This window comes from Gadus chalcogrammus, chromosome 8 (assembly GCF_026213295.1).
Source record: "Gadus chalcogrammus isolate NIFS_2021 chromosome 8, NIFS_Gcha_1.0, whole genome shotgun sequence".
Classification (NCBI taxonomy): domain Eukaryota; kingdom Metazoa; phylum Chordata; class Actinopteri; order Gadiformes; family Gadidae; genus Gadus; species Gadus chalcogrammus.
In genome coordinates, this window is record NC_079419.1 from 15848540 (window position 1) to 15866039 (window position 17500).

Below are 17500 nucleotides of genomic sequence, written 5' to 3' on the forward strand. Positions count from 1 at the left end.
CTGAAGTGAAAGCTGTCACTCTCACCCGGTGCTGTCGCTCTCCTCTCTCACTTTCTACTTGGAGACCGATCAGAGATAACGAGAAAGGCGCTCTCGCCCCACTTTCAACTCTTTCTAAACAACCTGGTCATTGGCTCAATTCATTATAGAAAAGCATGTGTGTGCGCGTGTTTGTGTGTGTTCGGTTCTCTGTGTTTGTGTCTGGCGGTGAAGTGGTATGCTGTGACGGGTGGGACGTTTGGAGTGCTAAGTGCGCGACTCCCTGCTTCTCCTTATTTTCTTCTCGGAAAGTAATTCTGATCGCACAAACACATTGCACGCAAAGAAATCTGCCACTGCAATGTGAGGCGTCAACATTTTGTAAACAATGTTGTTCATGCGTTTGAAGAGTGGTGTAAATATTTACGGCTAGCAAATGCATCTCCATAGTCAGTTCATTACAAGTCTGAATGTTTTGCCACGATTCAGATGTTATGTCACACAAGACCCGGACACTGTTGTGTAACACGTCTGATTCCTTAACGACAGCATGCTCTTTAAAAGCACAGAGAGGGATGGCATTGTGCTGTCTGGTTCTGTGTCAAAAAGCAATAACAGCATAACGCCGGTTCATCTTTGAGGGAATATGGTGGGATCTCTGTGTAATTGGGGCTTACGTCTCTGTGTGCGTTTGTGTTTGAGTGTGTGTGTTGGTGCGGGTGGCGTGATTGGGTGTGTTTGTGTGCGTCTGTGTGGGCTTATCTTCACCACACTATGCCCTCTGCCGCTCTCCCCTTCTCATGTTGCAGGAGGTGTTCACACCAGAGTGCAAGTTCAAGGAGTCGGTGTTTGAGAGCTACTACGTCATCTACTCGTCCACAGTGTACCGGCAGCAGGAGTCGGGCCGTGCCTGGTTCCTGGGCCTCACCAAAGACGGACAGGTCATGAAGGGCAACCGCGCCAAGAAGACCAAGCCCTCCTCACACTTTGTTCCCCGGCCCATTGAAGGTACGGTAGGCCCATGGGGGAAGATTGTCAATCACTGGTTCACTGGGCTGATGATTGAATGATGATTCACTGAGAATGCATGGGCAAGCAAACGGTACAGTTAGAAGCTTTTGACCGCTACTGACCTAAGATATCGACGATTTATTTTGAATGCCAACAACACCTACATACTAGCATTGGCTTCCAAAGACTACAAAAATAACTTTTGGCTTCCAATGACAAGAGAACTACTGGCTACTATTGGCTACAAAAGATTAGTACTGGATACTAAAGACTACTAAAAAGGACTACTGGCTACTAAAGATTACTAAAGAGAAGTACAGAATACCAATGAACACTTCAGAGTACTGAACTTGCTACTTATGACTACTTATTGGTAATACTGGCTATTAAGGATGATACTAAAGAGGACTGTACTGTTCCAACTATGTGTTGACTTGTTCAGTGTTTACATAACTCAGGCCAGCCAAACTTTGGCATCAGCCAAACTCAATTCATGAGCCAGGAAATGAACGCCTCGCTCCTATAATCAAATATAGTCCAATGATTCTCATGACACGTATGAAAACAAAGGTAAAATAAATCTGTTTAACGCAAGGAACTCATACAAACGAAATGACTGCTAATATAAATGTAGTTCTACTAGCTTCTTGATAAAAAATATAAATAAATAGAAAACTGCTAAACCAGTAAATAACAAAATACACACACGGCTTTTGAGGCCAAACAAAACCTTCTGGAAAGCCAAATCATTTATGTCATACTTCTTGTGAGTCACATACAGTTCCCTGTTATTTACACTATTTTTGAATGAATCACCAAATAATAAGTACCAGTGATGCTTTTTTAAGCAATTAGAAAATGAACAAAATTTGGTTCAGATCAGAACTGGCTCCTATGATTACTACTGATCACTGATAAGCATAATGATTAAACCTAATACTTCCTAACTTGGTAACAATTAATAATAATAAGGATTTTCACGGCAAACGACAACTACTAACGCTACTGACTAAGACTGCACCATAGTCTGACTATTAACACGGCAACGTCGATAAATCCTCTTCAGTATTTACATGGCTGTTTAAAAGGGTTGTTTATGCCTCCCCATGTCCTCTGTGTGTGCCATATGAGTGAGTGCAGTGTCTCAGATGTTTTTGATGATAACAAACGCGCGGCCCGGACAGGACGGGAGATCGGGAGGTGACCGAACAGTCGAGTAGTGCTATCTTCAACGCCGCAGCTTAATCACCTCACCTTAATCCTGACCTTGTTTCTGTCTGCCCATCCATCTCCCCAATCTGATCCCCACTGTCCCTACTCTATATTCCCCATCTACTTGTACCTCTGAGTACTTCCTCGTCTCCTCACCCCTCGTCCCGTCTCCTCTCCTCTCCTTCCCCTCTCCTCCTCCCCTCTCCTCCTCCTCCTCCGCTCTCCTCCTCCCCTCTCCCCCTCCTCCCCCTCCTCCCCTCTCCTCGTCCTCCTCTCTCCTCCACCTCCTCCTCCTCCCCTCTCCTCCTCCCCTTCACCTCTCCCCCTCCTCCTCCTCCCCTCTCCTCCTCCTCCTCCCCTCTCCTCTTCTCCTCCTCCACCTTCCATCTCCTCCTCCTCCCCTCTCCCCCTCCTCCTACCCTCTTCCCTCTCCCCCTCCTCCTCCTCCTCCTCCTCTCCTCTCCCCCCCTCCTCCTCCTCCTCCTCCTCCTCCTCCTCCTCCCCCCTCCTCCTCCTCCTCCTCCTCCTCCTCCTCCTCCTCCTCCTCCTCCTCCTCTCCTCTCCTCTCCCCCCCTCCTCCTCCTCCCCTCTCCCCCTCCTCCTCCTCCCCCCTCCTCCACCTCCTCCTGCTCCTCCTCCCTCTCTCTGCAGTGTGTATGTACCGGGAGCCGTCAATGCATGAGATCGAGGAGAAGCAGCGCTCCAGGAAGAGCTCAGGGACTCCCGCTATGAATGGAGGAAAAGCCGTCAATCAGAACTGTTCATAGCATCAGGGGGCGGGGCTTCCATCGGGGGGAGGTGTGACCTTCTCTTAATTTAAAGGGGAGGAGTCATCACCAAACCCCTTACAAAATACGCACCACTATACCCTCTGTCTAGGGGAGGGGGGAGTTGCCGCGACAACCAGGAGCTTGTACTGTACACCCAACCAATCAAAAAAGAACAGCAACTTAACTGAACTCTTGCCTGTGAAATTCTTTTAGATGAATTATTATTAATCCAGACGATATGAAAGAAACATTTTCAATCAGGATTTGACCTTAACATTTTATGCAAAAAAGAGAAAATGCTGTGACAAACATAAGAATGGTGGTCTCTCGTCATATAAATACAAATATCTATAGTTTCCAATTTATGCTGTGAAAAATTAGCTTTAAAGACATGTTACAAATGTCATGCATTGGTTAGATATATATTTTTTGGATCGCCGTGACACTTCCACACGCTTAATGGTGTTATTGTTGTCAATAATAACAGTTATTGATTTTGTTTTAATTAATAACGATCAGTACTACTCTGTTGTTACCTCACCAGCTCGGTTAGCGACCACGTCGACTCCGCCTCTTGTTTTTTCTAGAGACTTATCACTAAAGAGAAAGTCGTTTCCACTGCTTGACGGTGAATGTGCTCTCACGCAAACTAGTCAGAGTGTCGGGAGGTCGGACTGAATGTACTGTAATGTCAGAATCTGATTGGTGGAGATATGGGTGTGGGGGTTGGGCCGTGCGATCTGATTTGCTCAGGGTGCTGTACTGTAAGTGCGAGTGATTGGTTGTTTATCCACGGGACAAATCGGATTGTTCCAGAAGCTTCTTGGAAGAATCCCCTCCCCCTCCCTGGCCAGGCAGTGGGACTGTTATAAGCAATACAACTCAGTCAAGAGATGTCTCAAACGAATCTCCAAGCGGCACTAATTGCAATGAGTGTGCGTTCGAACGTCATTGGCTTGTGAAAGATTGATGCACGTTAAAAAGCAGGGTTTTTCAAATTGTCCAGAGAGACAGAGGTTTGCTCAAGGGTCAACGGTAGTCCTCCTAGCAGTTCCTTCAGTAACATGAGAGGAAAAGCGAACTTCTTTTTAAATGGCGTTAAACGGCGCGTTGCTCTCTCTCTCCCAGAGTTCCGAGGGGGCGAGGTAATGGTGGTGATGATGATCACGACCACTGTGATAGCCACGGACGGTTATCCTCATCATTTGCACCTCGAGAATCACAGCTCTCTCTGCTCTGCAATTTGTATGACTGGGGTCTTGACCGCAAAAATCATACAAAAAGAAATAAAAAATAAAAAAAACAATCACAACAAAAAAATAATACATATATAGCATTTGTGCTTTCAATATATATGAACAAAACATGATGTCATCTTTGATAAAGAAAAAAAAAAGTCTGGACTGTTCTGGAAGGTTCTGGCCTGAGATGGGGCTTGTTTGTTCTAACGAGTTATTTTGCTGCAGTCTCCTCTCTTTCCTCGCCGTAAATGGTAAACAATAAGCTATTAAATAGATGGGTGGACAGGGTGCAGCATTGTTTAGAAACTAGCTAATTAAGTTTCCTCCTTTAATTCTTTAGAGTGGGGGTAACAGCTAATGGCACCCCACTACCACGGCAGAGGCAGAGCGGGTCAGCCATGTCCGGGATCGAGCGATTTGTTGTTTTTTTCTTCGTTTTTTCGGAAATCATTGACGTAACGTAAAGGGTAATTGTATTCTATTAGTCGGTAAACCATAGACATCGACATAGTCTCCATCCGCCGTTCTTTTTTCGTCTTGGTGATTTAGGAAATGAGTCATGTGTTGCAGCGTTGCGTCAGAGCGGGCTTCTTCTATTTTCATAAGTGCTTGGTGCACCTCTCTTGCTCCAGCCCCATCCTTCACTGATATTGGATCATCTAACTCAGGAAGTCTTACAATTATCCAATGAACGCCTGTCCTCGTTGTTCGGCACACTATAGAAAAAAGCCTGGCTTTTTTGTTGTGCTTCTGTTGAGCAAGCTCGGAACGCGTGGCAAAACCGATGTTTTGTTACGGGCAATGAGCGGGCGGTCTGTGGCGCACAGAGGGGGTAGGTCGAGGAAAAGGGATTCACAGGCAACAGATACACACAGGCGATCTACAGTGGAGACTAACACCATTTACTTCATACCACACACACACACACACACACCGATGGCCTCTGTTGTGTGTTTTGACCGGGAAACACAATTTTGTATGCAGTTGTGAGGATCCTGATGGTAGCATCCACCAGCTTATGCATCTCTACTAGTCGTGGTTGAACACTCTTTATCTGTGGTAGATGAACAGCACACGGTCTGCAGTACAGAGCAGATGCCCACGGGTCCCAGTCATGGACCTGTATATGTGTTTCTTTTCTTTCCATTCTAACAAGTCTTCCACCTGGTTCCCAGCTAGCATAGCGAGGCTGGCGCAGGCTGCTTGCGAGAGCTAACGGTAGATTAGTTAACTTTCCATAAGCTCCCAACTACACATATTGAATATGTATATAAGACGAGATGCTAATAAAGGCATAAAGCTTATACCAGCATTAAGCAGCGAGGTGATGTGGATACATGTCGACGAATAGCGCTGTGGAAGGTGTAAAGGCATGGGATGAGAATGAGCGTATACCCAGAAGATGGAGACGAAGATCAAAGGAGAGCACTTTCTGTGAATATGGGATTTATAAAAAGCATAAGGAACTGTCGGGGTTACGTGCGAATATGTAAAGAAAAAAAAAGATTTATGTATTTTATTTTTTTGTTTGCCGATTATTTCACCACATTGGAACTCACTCATATATGCATTATGAATTGTGAGACAAAATAAAAAAAAATATGCATTGATAATACAAAAAAAATCGGAATGACGTTAGTGATTGTTTAAGAATAAAGACGTTATGTTATCAAAAGTGTTCTCCTGCTCTTTGTGTGCTGGCAATAATTATGAGAGACATCTCGACAGCAAGTGCAGGCCTAGCTGGAGGCTCAGAGGCTTGAAGAGACCCGCAAGACAACATGAAACAGCAGTCAGCACATTGCTCATCGCCATAATAACACAAATATCATCAGATTAGTGTAGGAGAGAATGTTACACTTTGATTTGGTTGTGTTAAAGCTGCACCACACATAGCTATGTATAGAAAGCTTTATATAAACACGAAAGCCAGGAAACTTTATTCGATTTGGGTGCAAATAAACAAAAGGAATAAAATTGTTTGACTTTGTCGAAGAGACGAATAAAAAGGAAACAAGAGATGAGACTAAGTCCATTTGGTCCTGTTGTCTCCCAGTACTCTGCATGCTCTCCTTCTGAATGTCACCAAATATTCAATAAGCCACAACAATGGAACCAGGGGGCCGAGTCAACACACAAACCAAATCCATCACCATGACTCTGACTGCTTTATATGAGCCCAGGAATTCGGGAAATCCAATCTGCCACCGCTATCAACTCAGATGGGCTGATTTATGTTTTCACTCAGGCTAAACCCGCTGCGTTGGTTTGGGACGGCGTTCCTTTCGCTCTTAATTCAGTCGTCGTCATGGAAACAGATCTGCCTCGCCGTCTGCAAGGAGAAAGGTCGGGACGGGGAGGAGGGGGAGGAAGAGGAGCGGGAGGAGGACGAAGGCCTCCCCGACTTTCAGGACGTTGCGGAGGCACAGCAGAAGGGTGCGGAGCCGAGGCAGTTCTTCATTTCCCTTCTTCCGGCTCCTTCCTTCTCTCTGTGCTTCCTGGAGGTCCGTCTTGCAGCTTCAAGGGACGACTTTGCTGCAGCCTGTGGACAAACGGCGGCCCCCTTCCTGCTGGGGTGTAGAGAGCGACAAGAGGGGAGATGGAGGGCGGGGTCCTTGGTGGGGAAGACAGATGAGTCGGTGTGATAAAGGTTAAATCCAATATGCAAAAACAAATGACCGCTGTCATCACCCATCTCACACAGCTTCTTTCCCCTCCTCGAACCCATTGATTGAAAACAGACCGTCTCATCCTTCTCCTGCCATGAAACTCTTCTAGGCATACTTTCGGGAGAACAAGGACAGACACGTGTTGGTACACACGCACACACACACACAAACACACACACGTGTTGGTACACACAATCACCTGTCTGAGGTTGCTTTGACGCAGGCATAACGCTCAGCCATTCACAGACGGCGAGAGATTTTATACCTAACTCTCTTCCCAGTATAATTAAGTTAAGATCAAAGACGGGTTCGCTTCTGTTGTTCATTTATTACGACATAGGATAGGTGAGCGGACATAGAGTGAACACATAAATTGATATTAGATAAGTAACATTGAAAATCCCTAGCCTGCTCTCTCTCAATTCACATGCCTTTTAGAGGGCAGGGAAAACAGCCCCAAGGAAACAGCTTTATGTGATCGACATAGAAGCTTGGCTTGCCAGACGGCTTGTGGGCAACATGGGTTCAGGTTCATCTGTTTAGGCAAGTAAGAAGGAGGTTAAGAACCAGTAGAAGCCTGCTGCAAATAACTCTCCTCTCCTCTGCACTCCTCCTTTCTTCTCTTCTGTTCTCTACCCCTCGTCATTCCTCTCTTCTCTCTCCCCTGCACTCCTACTCTACACTAATCTTCTTAGTCGCCTCTACGCTGGTCTCCTCTCGCTCCTTATCTCATCTCTGCCCTGCTCCCCTTTCCTCGTCTCTATCCTCCATTCCTCTTTCCTGTCCTTCCCTTTTACTCTTCTCTCCTCATTCTTATCTCTTGTCCTTCTTTCACACAGCGAAGTATGAATTGTATTTGTTCATACTTGCCCTCGGGATTCACATTGGCCATTTTGAGGTACAGTGATAGGATCATTTTACATGACAAAAAAATGCTCTGAAATGAATTTATTTAAAGGCCATATGTAGCACTAGTAAAATCTTAGTCCCTGCACACATTGGGAGGCATACAGATGTGTGAAAGAAAGATGTTTGCGACTTTTTTTTGTGTATTTTTGAGACCATTTATATGCCTTTTCCTACTTTAGCAATCTTTTGTCATATTCACATACTCCCTCATAATTATTGGTTGCATAACAGTCCAATCAAAAGGTACACAAGGGAATATTCTGTACAAGGTCATGGTTTATATTCAATCTCTTTTTTCTCTTTGGTTTGAAATCTGTTTCTGTGTTGCTAGGGGGGGACACCCATCATGTCTTGGCTAATTTTCTTTGTGCCTCACATAAATCCTTTTGGGACAGGCATCCCAATTAGACTTAGTAGCTTGAATATTAGTTTTATTATTATTATTATTACTATTGTTACTATTGTTATTATTATTATTATTATTATTATTATTATTATTATTATTATTATTATTATTACTATTATTATTATTATTATTATTATTATTATTATTATTATTATTATTATTATTATTATTATTATTATCTAAGGAAGACAACCAGATAACCACCTTTAATTAAGTTTTTTCTTTCGTTTTTTCAAACACCTATTTACTACTGCAGGAGAAAAGCATCCAGCAGGGGTGCTTTTTTATTTAATATGATTACACAATGCTCCACCACTAAGTTATTGCTGGCATAAATGGTGGATATCTTATTGTTGCAGGCACATTGTTGCAAACTCAGGTGTTGTGCATTAATATATATGCACATAACTTTGATAATGCTGAACTTTCTAAAATACATATTACATAGTCTGTCAACTACATTCAATTTGGTGCATTTTATGTAGTCGACTGATTCTTGCACTTTTTGGGTTATATCTTAATTTTGAAATGCACTAATTGTAAATCGATTTGTAAAATAATAGTCTTAAGGAACTTATATCTGCTAGCAGCGATTTAGACCAACAATAATGAATCATCCCCTCTCCTTCTCTATTAGACAATGCCTTTGCAAGCATACTTTCTTCCAATTTATACCAAAGATGCAGAACATCTACTACTAGGTTCTCCTTCTTAATAGATGAACATTGAGATAAAGCAGAGTCATTGAATTGTGCATCAATGGAAACACCAGACTGTTTCACTCATTATAACCCAAATATAAAACCCTTTGAATAATTTTACTCCTCCCTTTTTACCTCTGAATGACCTACAGACGAGTTTCTTCCATTGATCCTAATTCTGAAAAATAATTGGACAGTCTGCTATCTCTACAGGAAGTAAGCCATTCAGTTAAGGCTGTAAAATCCAGCCCGAGGTGCAGATTGCTTTCAAATTTAATTTATTTTAAGTTTTGTGACAAACTGGCAACATTAGTTAAATCTATATTCAATGAATCTTTGAAACGTGGTTCATCACCAATCACTCTAACATAAGCGTCAGTTTCACTTCATCTGAAGGATGGATCAAGATGGATCAAGATGCTACCGAACTGCAGTTCATATCGACCATTTTCTTAATGCTGACGTCAAAGTGTCGGCAAAAATCATCCCATTTAGAACTTGTGCTGACTCTCCATAAATCTGAAGAACAAAATGGGTTCATTAAACATGCCAGTTATCTTCAGACAGTCTACTTTCTGTCGACTGAATACGAATTTATTCATATTTATGAAATTCCCAGAGGTTGTAATTTCCCTGGATGCTGAGAAACTGTTGGAAAGTAACATTTTGGGGGTAAAGTAGTTTTTTGGATTGGAATTCTCTACAGATACCCTCAACCTAACATTCTTACTGAAGTACAGATGATGTCCTCTGATTATGTGGCATTAGAACAAGGCGCCATCAAGAATTCATTTATTCATTTATCCCCATCCATATTGGCCCATCGGACCATTATCTAGAGTCTACAGGACCCCCCTCTTTCTAGAGGTGCAGTAGGTCAGGGGTTAGAATGAGGGGCACCTCCTCACTTGGACGATCTGCTTTTGTTCGTAACTGACCAGGCAACCTGTCTCTCCGGTATTCTAACTATTATGGCACATTTTTTGCTTCTTCTCTGGGTGTAAAATAATCCTTAAAAAGAGTGAATGCTATCCAGCTAATACCAGCTGGCCCCACAACTTCAGAAATCAGACTTTTATTAAGGATAGATTCAAAGGTCTAGGTATAAAACTAGGGTAAGCAATAAATGATTGATTTCTTTGGTATAACTTGCATATTTGTTGAAATATACAGACATCAATCAATACATCTAATGCTCTGACAAAAAGAGAAAAAAAATCTGTGGCTATCGCAGGCCTGTAATAAGCTTGTGCAATCATTTAATTCATTAAATGATAGGATGGCTTAGCTGTCTTTCTACCTAACTACCATGCTACTCTGCCCATGCAGTCATTGTTCATGACCAGAGTCTTACGCTAGTCTAGGCAGAGCTACTGCTAAAGCTAGCGGGCTACTCATGTGTTTTGGGGGAGTGGCTTTGGAGCGATGCCTGGAGGGAGAGTTGTGTAACGCGGGTGCAAACAGGTGTTGGCATGACTTGTGACAACAGGCAGGTTGAAACAGAAAGAGTCGTTTTGACTGGAGGCAATGATTCGGTACACAGGTAGGCAGTAGTAAGCAGGGCAAAGGGGTTGAGGGTTTGAGGTGTGATTGAGAGAGTATATTTAGAAGTTGATAAGGAAGATAACGTAGGAGGGAGAAAGCAAGGAGGGACAGGTTAAAATAATAAACGCGACGGTGGACGATCACAGCCAGGAAAAACAGTGGCAGGTAGTGACGTATCTGGAACGAGAGGAAAATAAAGCAATACTCGCTGGTTCACCCAACATGGAATGTTGGGTGCACCTTCATGGCCCTGGGGAGCCCTGGGGTCCTCTGGGGCCCTAGAGCCGGCTTAACATGTGTAACATGGAATGTTGTGTGAACCTTCATGGCCGTGGGAACCTCGTTCAGGAGTGCTGTGTTGTGTAAAGGGATATGAAAATGTCTACCTTTGTGTTCGACTTCCCGCTCCACACTGGTCCCGGGTGGATAACAACAAACTTTCTGGCCAGCTCAGTATGATAAAGTTTCGGATCTCAATAGTGTAGTCTGGCACTCGGTCTTCTGTCCTGGTGCAGTCCAGTTCATTCTGGGGGCCACCACACGTTCCGGCGAGATGTGTCGGCGCTGACAAGAGCTCCAAGGAGTCAAGGACAGGGGTACCCTCTGTTTCCCTCTGCTGCGGTCCAGGCCTCCGCTGTGCCAGGGAGATGCCAGACGAGATACGCAGCCTTATTTCGGTCCGTCGTGCAGGAGGCTGCCTGGAGCTGAAAGTGCAGTCCACACTGGGTCAGAAATGCTCGACAGTCACTGGAGTTCCCTGAAAAACGTACCGGCGTGGAGAGGTCGGGACGACGCAGTTGGAACTGCCATTGCAACATCTGAAACTGATCTGTCCACTGATCTGTCCATTGTTTTCTCCTGTCTCTCCGTCATCTCTCTCAATTTCTGACGGATATAGGAACATTGCTCATCCTGTTTGTGTATTCTCTTACTCTGGGCTTGGAGAGCAGCCCACAGCGAGTCAGAGTCTGCTGACTCCATGCTGGCCACTTCACATTTGGGCTTGGAAATCATTATTCTCGCTCTACCTACAACTCCACTCCTGGGCTGCACACACCCAAACAGTGATTAAATGGGATAATCGTCATTCACTTAACAAAACAAAGACGTATGGCAACAGGAATTAGGTCTGAAACTTGATTGTATAGGTACTTAAAATGCTCCACTTAGACTACAGTGTACGATTTTTTATAGTGTACATTTCTCCAAGTCAAGAATGACCGAATATATCAAGATGTAGATGATAAATAATACATTTGGCAGATGTAAAAACTCTCCTGCCATTTTATTCAAATGTTTTTCCTCTGCTCCAAACTCAAGAGTTTCTGAACTGCTTTCTAGTAAATCATGTCTATGGCACTTACCTTATCCTTGCATCCTTGCATGCCACTTACCTTATCCTTGCATCCCGTCTTGCCAGATGCCTGCTACTGTTTAACTTAAAGGCTGCTAAGGATAACACTATCTCAAACTAGCTAAAAGCAAATATGTTTTGTTTAAATTGAAAAATTCAAATACACTTTTAAAGGTTCCAGCCTAAAGTTATTTAATCAATGGCTGCTATTGATCATTTCACAGAACTACAGACTTTGCCAGAATGAATGAATGAAAACTGTAGTTACCGATAGTACCCATTAGTTAGAGGAACACTTTCTATTAAATCGTTCTAAAGTGACACTGATATACAAACACATCATGCACAAATGCACACACACACACACACACACACACACACACACACACACACACACACACACACACACACACACACACACACACACACACACACACACACACACACACACACACACACACACACACACACACACACACACACACACACACGCACACGCACACAATCAAACACACATTCTTAATACAACTATAAAGCCTTCACTGGACACTATGCCTTGCATCAAGTAGATTAAAGTGTGTGAGATGAATGTATGTAACGACGCGGCTTTATTGCCTCGTAGTCTATTGAGCAGATCATTGAGAAACATCACATGCACTGCAGACATTTATCACACAGGGAACGAGGATCCGTAGATCCAAGATGGAGGAGAACAGCCTCCTCTGATGGTCTGCAAGCTGGAGAAGACGGAGGGAGTGACAGAACCGACCCAAACCACAAAGTCAACCACTACAATTTTAGGAAAATGTATATATATAATATACTTTATTGAGTGTCATAAAACTTGTTTTAGGATGACAGCCCCCAACTTGATTACAGTAAACAACAGCTCGTTTTCATACTTTGAGAAAACAGAGTAGTAGTAAGCTGGGACAGAAGAGTCTGATGCTTGGCGTTACTCTGCTTTCATGCTCCAAAGAGACTAAGAGAAGGACTTAGTAGAGAGCAAAGCCGCAAGGCAATTGCTGCACTTGGATTTGAACCAGATCAAAGTCTCCAAAAAGATAGTAGCATGAAGGGCTATTTATTGAAGTGCCCTGAATCCTGAACACATATCCTGTACTGCCAAGACGATAACCTTCAGAAGACGAGGACTTTTAGATCCAGGCAGTTGATGATATTGTTAAGGTTTATACACTTAACACTTCACAGCATTTGGCCTGCTCCAGAACCTACATTATAAGTACGCTCCAAGGTGTGAGTATACGTTGTCTTCTTGAGCTGCAGAGAGCTTCAGCAGGCCGTCCAGGACTTCCAGTAGAAGATCTTGCAGCCTTCCTTGCGGGTCCTGACTGCTGGGTCTATATAGTCCTCCGGTTCCTTCTTCTTGTCGTCGGGTTCCTTCTTCTTGTCCTCTGGTTCCTTCTTCTTTTCCTCCGGTTCCTGCTTCTTATCCCCCCCCCCGCCTTTTGAGTCACCTCCCTTAAGTTCCTTAGGTTTCTGCGTGTGGCTTAAGGACTGATGAATCAGCCAGAGCAGGGTCGGTCTGGCTGGAGGTGCCTGTGGGAAAGGATGCAGAGAGAAAACATTTAAGAAACCGACAATAATTTATGTTAATTTATGTAAAGCTTTTAGAGCTGGCACTTGCTAAAAACTGGTTTATTATCGTGTTTTTTTTATGAACTTTTATTAGTCCCTCAAGGGCAGAAAGTACAGTTATTAATCATTCCGGCCAATATGATTCGTTATTGCTGGAGCTATTGCATGAATATGAATGTGTAGCTCTTCTGAGAATTAGAGAGGTGGACAGCCCAGGAAACAACACGCAGTTAATGGAAAACAATTCAATGGATTATGTTTCCCAGTTTCCCCGAGAGGAAAGTTGTATCCGCTAAAGGAAAAACCATTATTAGTAATTAAGGAACTCGGGGGTTGTAGTTCAACATCTCATAGCACTTATTGTGCAACGACATGAACCATCACTATAGTAACACCTGCCAACACATGAGTCACAGGCTGCAAATGCGAATAGCCAAGGGGAGCAGTTGGTGGTTTGTGTTTACTGTGGGTGTGTGTGTGTGTGTGTGTGTGTGTGTGTGTGTGTGTGTGTGTGTGTGTGTGTGTGTGTGTGTGTGTGTGTGTGTGTGTTTGCGTGTGCGCATGTCAGTCTGGTTGTCTGTCTGTCTCTGTTTCTGCGTGTCACAGACCGTATTATTGTATAGAATTAATAATGTTAGCAGAAGAATGTAAAAAGCAGTTTTTTACAGTGCTGACAAACAAAAACAAAACATATAAAGTATCTCACCGTTGTGTTTGCCAACCTGTCTCGCTGAAGATCCATCGCATGCAACGGCACCGAGGTTCGGTTTTGTTCAGCTGTAACCAACGCAAATGACACCAGCGCCAAAACACACAAGTTCCCCACCAACTGCATCTTCTCTGTTGCTCGAAAGTGAGAGTGAGCGGAACGAGTGTGTCTCCTGTTGTCCCACAAAAATGTCCCCTGGTTTAGGTTTTATGCAGCGGTGTCAATATTCACGTGGCGTCAAACTGTTGCGGCATGTCTTAATAGCAGAGGGCCTCTGTAGTGGAGGGAGAGGGAGTGCTGAGGCTTGTTCACAAAACCCTCCGCAAAACCGGTATTTGTGACGTCTCCCGTTTACCTCGAATTACAATGCAGCAGAGCGGGCGGGACGTCATTCCACTCAAGATCACCAGTCGGGATCGTCTATGACAAAATGTCTCAACTCCACACATTCCCACACAACAGCCTTTGTCCCCCCCCCCCCCCCACCCCGCCCCCCCCCAGTGTTTAAGGCAGCCCTGGATGGCTCATGATTACTCACTGCTGCCGCTTGGGTTGAGTGAAGGACGCGGTCCCGGGACCTGAGCGATGACAGAACGCCCCGGGCAACGGGTCAAGTGCCACATGTAGAATAAACCATTATGGGCTGTGACATTAGTGCAACAGTGACCTCATTAACATGTCAACCCAGCCGTAGAGGGCCGACAGCCGGGGGGGCTGGGTGGGTTGAGGGGGGGGGTATGGACGCCCTGTCCTGGAGACCTCCGGGAGCCTCTGAGGGCACGGTGTGGTGACGTGGGGCCGGAGTGAGGAGTGAGTTCCCCCCTCCTCGGCTCCTTAATTAGATTTCCGCTCTGTTGGACTTCACAGCTCGACTTATCCCCCCAGGGGTTTGTGATGATATCCATCCACCCTGATCACTCTGTTAGCCGCTGCACGCCAGAGACGCCTGCTGTCTGCTGTCTGTCCGCTGCCTGTCCACTGTCTATTCTGTCTGTCGGCAGTCTGTCCGCTGTCTGTCTGCTGTCTGTCCCCTGTCTGTCCGCTGTCTGTCCGCTGTCTGTCCGCTGTCTGTCTGCTGTCTGTCGGCAGTCTGTCCGCTGTCTGTCTGCTGTCTGTCCCCTGTCTGTCCGCTGTCTGTCCGCTGTCTGTCCGCTGTCTGTCCGCTGTCTGTCCGCTGTCTGTCGGCAGTCTGTCCGCTGTCTGTCCGCTGTCCGTGTGACGCTGCGTCCTCTTCCCCTTGAAGAAGTGCCTCTCGGCGTCGGCGGTGTCGTTAGTGGTGGGGGGTTGATGTGTGTGAAGGTAGTGTTGGAGCGGTGTGTGGGTATGTGTGGGGGGGATGTTGAGGCGGGCGGGGGGGGGGTTGCGCGTGGAGGTGAAGTGTGTGCGTGTGTGTGATAGTGAGTCGGTGAGTGGTTGGGATCGCGGGTTGTTAGTCTGTAACGGTGGGGGTGACGGGTGTGTTTGTGTGTGTGTGATGGTGGGTGGGTCGCGGGGGGCTGGTGGGGGGGGAGAGGGTGCCAGGGAAGCCGTCGTCCTTTGCTGACACCATGGTAACCTTGGAGCAGGCCGCTGTTTGCAAGAAGAGGGCCGGCGTCCTAACGTGATTAGGACAGAGTTGGGGAAGAGCCTGATGTAGAAGCTGGGAAAACAATTAAACAAGTGCAACCTATGGAGGCAGGGTAATCCGGTTACCTCTGTGTGCCGGCCAGAGCGTTTTCCCGTCCACACGGATGACCATGGCTGAAGCAGGCCGGAACGGAGACGGTAGCCTGGTTAATTCAAGGTTGAGTTCAGGGTTTGCTGGCTGTTCTTATCAGACTGCTTTTTTAATGTCACATTAGGGCGATTCACAGTCCCTGTAATCTTTCCATTAAGCTCTTGCATAATAATGTGCACACATTGTTGTGTATATGTGTGTGTGTGTATTATCCCTAGTGATAAACAGTTGACTTTGTAGGTAGGGGACAAAAGTAATAAACAATGTTAGTCACCTGATCCTGGCCATCTGTGTGTTTTAAGTGACGGTATGAAAAAGCTATTAGGCTTTATTATGAATAGCTATAAGGGGATTATGAACCTTTTGAACCTTTTGACCGCAGTGACCGAGTGATTGGAGTGACCTCCAATGATCATTACAGTTCCTCCCATTACAGTTATCCAGCTTTGGATGATGGTCTCTTTCAAATGACTTGTAGAATGAGTTAGATGGCCCTCTGATCCTCTAGACCAGTTCATCATGCAGATGAGGGTGGCTCTCTATACTCCACAAGGTCCATTTCTTTCTCATTATAATGAACTCAAACTAAACTTCTGTGCTTTGGCCTAAATTGACAATCAACGAATTGGTAGGAAACACGAGATCACAGGGAATGTGAGCATGTGAGAATAAATGCATGAATCATTGTTGACATCTTTTCTCATTTAGTTTTAATATAAAAAACAAAAACAACAAAAAAGGTTGATTTAATTGTCTTTCCTTTTTATTCCTGCAAATGTGAAAAACAGTGGACAAAAGGAAGCTTGTGTAGGATATGTTTGCTTCAGAAACTCCTTTCCAAGTCTGAACAGTCTTCATATTTCTTCTCTAATCGTAAAAACAGACAACTTGACAATTACACGTTGCAAAGCCTCAATTGTGGTCCATCTGGCTTTGCTTGGAACTCTGGAGCACGAAATTGTGGTTCTCTGTTTTACATAAACGTATGCGTACATTAACAACATGAGTCGTCATTGACAATGGTTTCGGCAGTCTAAAAAAACGGAATATATGGCTGAGCAGCCACATACAATCACATGCCTATAGCTCTTGTATGAGGTTTTAAGAACACTATGCATGTAATGGTTCTCAATGTCCCGATGCTTGTTCTCAGGTATGCGTTTAACTGCATATGTGGTTCTTCTTCCACAAAAGGTGGCACTTGAGTCAGTGTGAAAGTATGGGAGGAGGATAAGCCATTTTACAAGATATTCACAATGGTCGAATGCACTTTAATGTAAGAAAAAAGGGACATATAGGTATGCAATGAAACAGCTGGCGTCTACATTTACTGGCAAATATCCACAAAAAAATGCAATCAAAGCCATGCCTCGATCTAATCTCAAAGAATATATGTATTTTTTTGACAAAAACGACAAAAACGATAGTACGACTTTATGTGTCATCTCTTATTATCCCTTTCATAAATATTCAACATTGAAACATATTCAGAGATAGACCCGGAGCATGAATATGAATATGAATCCAGCATTGCAAACAGTGGGGAAGGAAAATTCATATTTTTTATGAAATCATAAACATCAACAATAAAAACATAAGGCATAACAACAAGACATAAAATTACTTTGTTTTATGTAATCCAGTAAAAGTCGATGCATGATACATTGAGGACCTCTGC

General features: G+C 44.4%; 3 protein-coding genes across 3 annotated transcripts in view; 1 reads left to right on the forward strand and 2 right to left on the reverse strand.

Moving 5' to 3' along the window:
• The window catches only part of fgf12a (fibroblast growth factor 12a), a 19181-nt gene extending 13172 nt beyond the window's left edge, over window positions 1–6009 (forward strand). The window contains exons 3-4 of the mRNA XM_056596268.1: window positions 789–987; window positions 2854–6009. Of these exons, the coding sequence (XP_056452243.1) occupies window positions 789–987; window positions 2854–2969 (315 nt within the window). The 3' untranslated portion in view covers window positions 2970–6009. The remainder of the gene's footprint in view (window positions 1–788; window positions 988–2853) is intronic.
• A 6606-nt stretch (window positions 6010–12615) lies between these two features.
• LOC130388338 (cGMP-gated cation channel alpha-1-like) lies at window positions 12616–14369 on the reverse strand. The gene is made up of 2 exons (XM_056597798.1): window positions 14103–14369; window positions 12616–13357 (listed from the first exon to the last, which is right to left on the reverse strand). Exons 1-2 carry the CDS (start codon window positions 14229–14231, stop codon window positions 13091–13093), a joined length of 396 nt encoding a protein of 131 aa, XP_056453773.1. The 5' UTR covers window positions 14232–14369; the 3' UTR covers window positions 12616–13090.
• A 2127-nt stretch (window positions 14370–16496) lies between these two features.
• Window positions 16497–17500, reverse strand: part of LOC130387037 (collagen alpha-1(IV) chain-like) — a 31839-nt gene continuing 30835 nt past the window's right edge. Inside the window, exon 52 of the mRNA XM_056595967.1 lies at window positions 16497–17500. This exon is cut by the window's right edge and continues 207 nt beyond it. The gene's annotated coding sequence lies outside the window, so the exon portion shown is untranslated.

Coding starts and splice junctions, on each gene's coding strand:
- LOC130388338 (XM_056597798.1), bottom strand. CDS start 14,231: ATGCAGTTGGTGGGGAACTTGTGTGTTTTGGCGCTGGTGTCATTTGCG. Junction 13,358..14,102: donor ACAGGTTGGCAAACACAACG/GTGAGATACTTT, acceptor CCTTTCCCACAG/GCACCTCCAGCCAGACCGAC.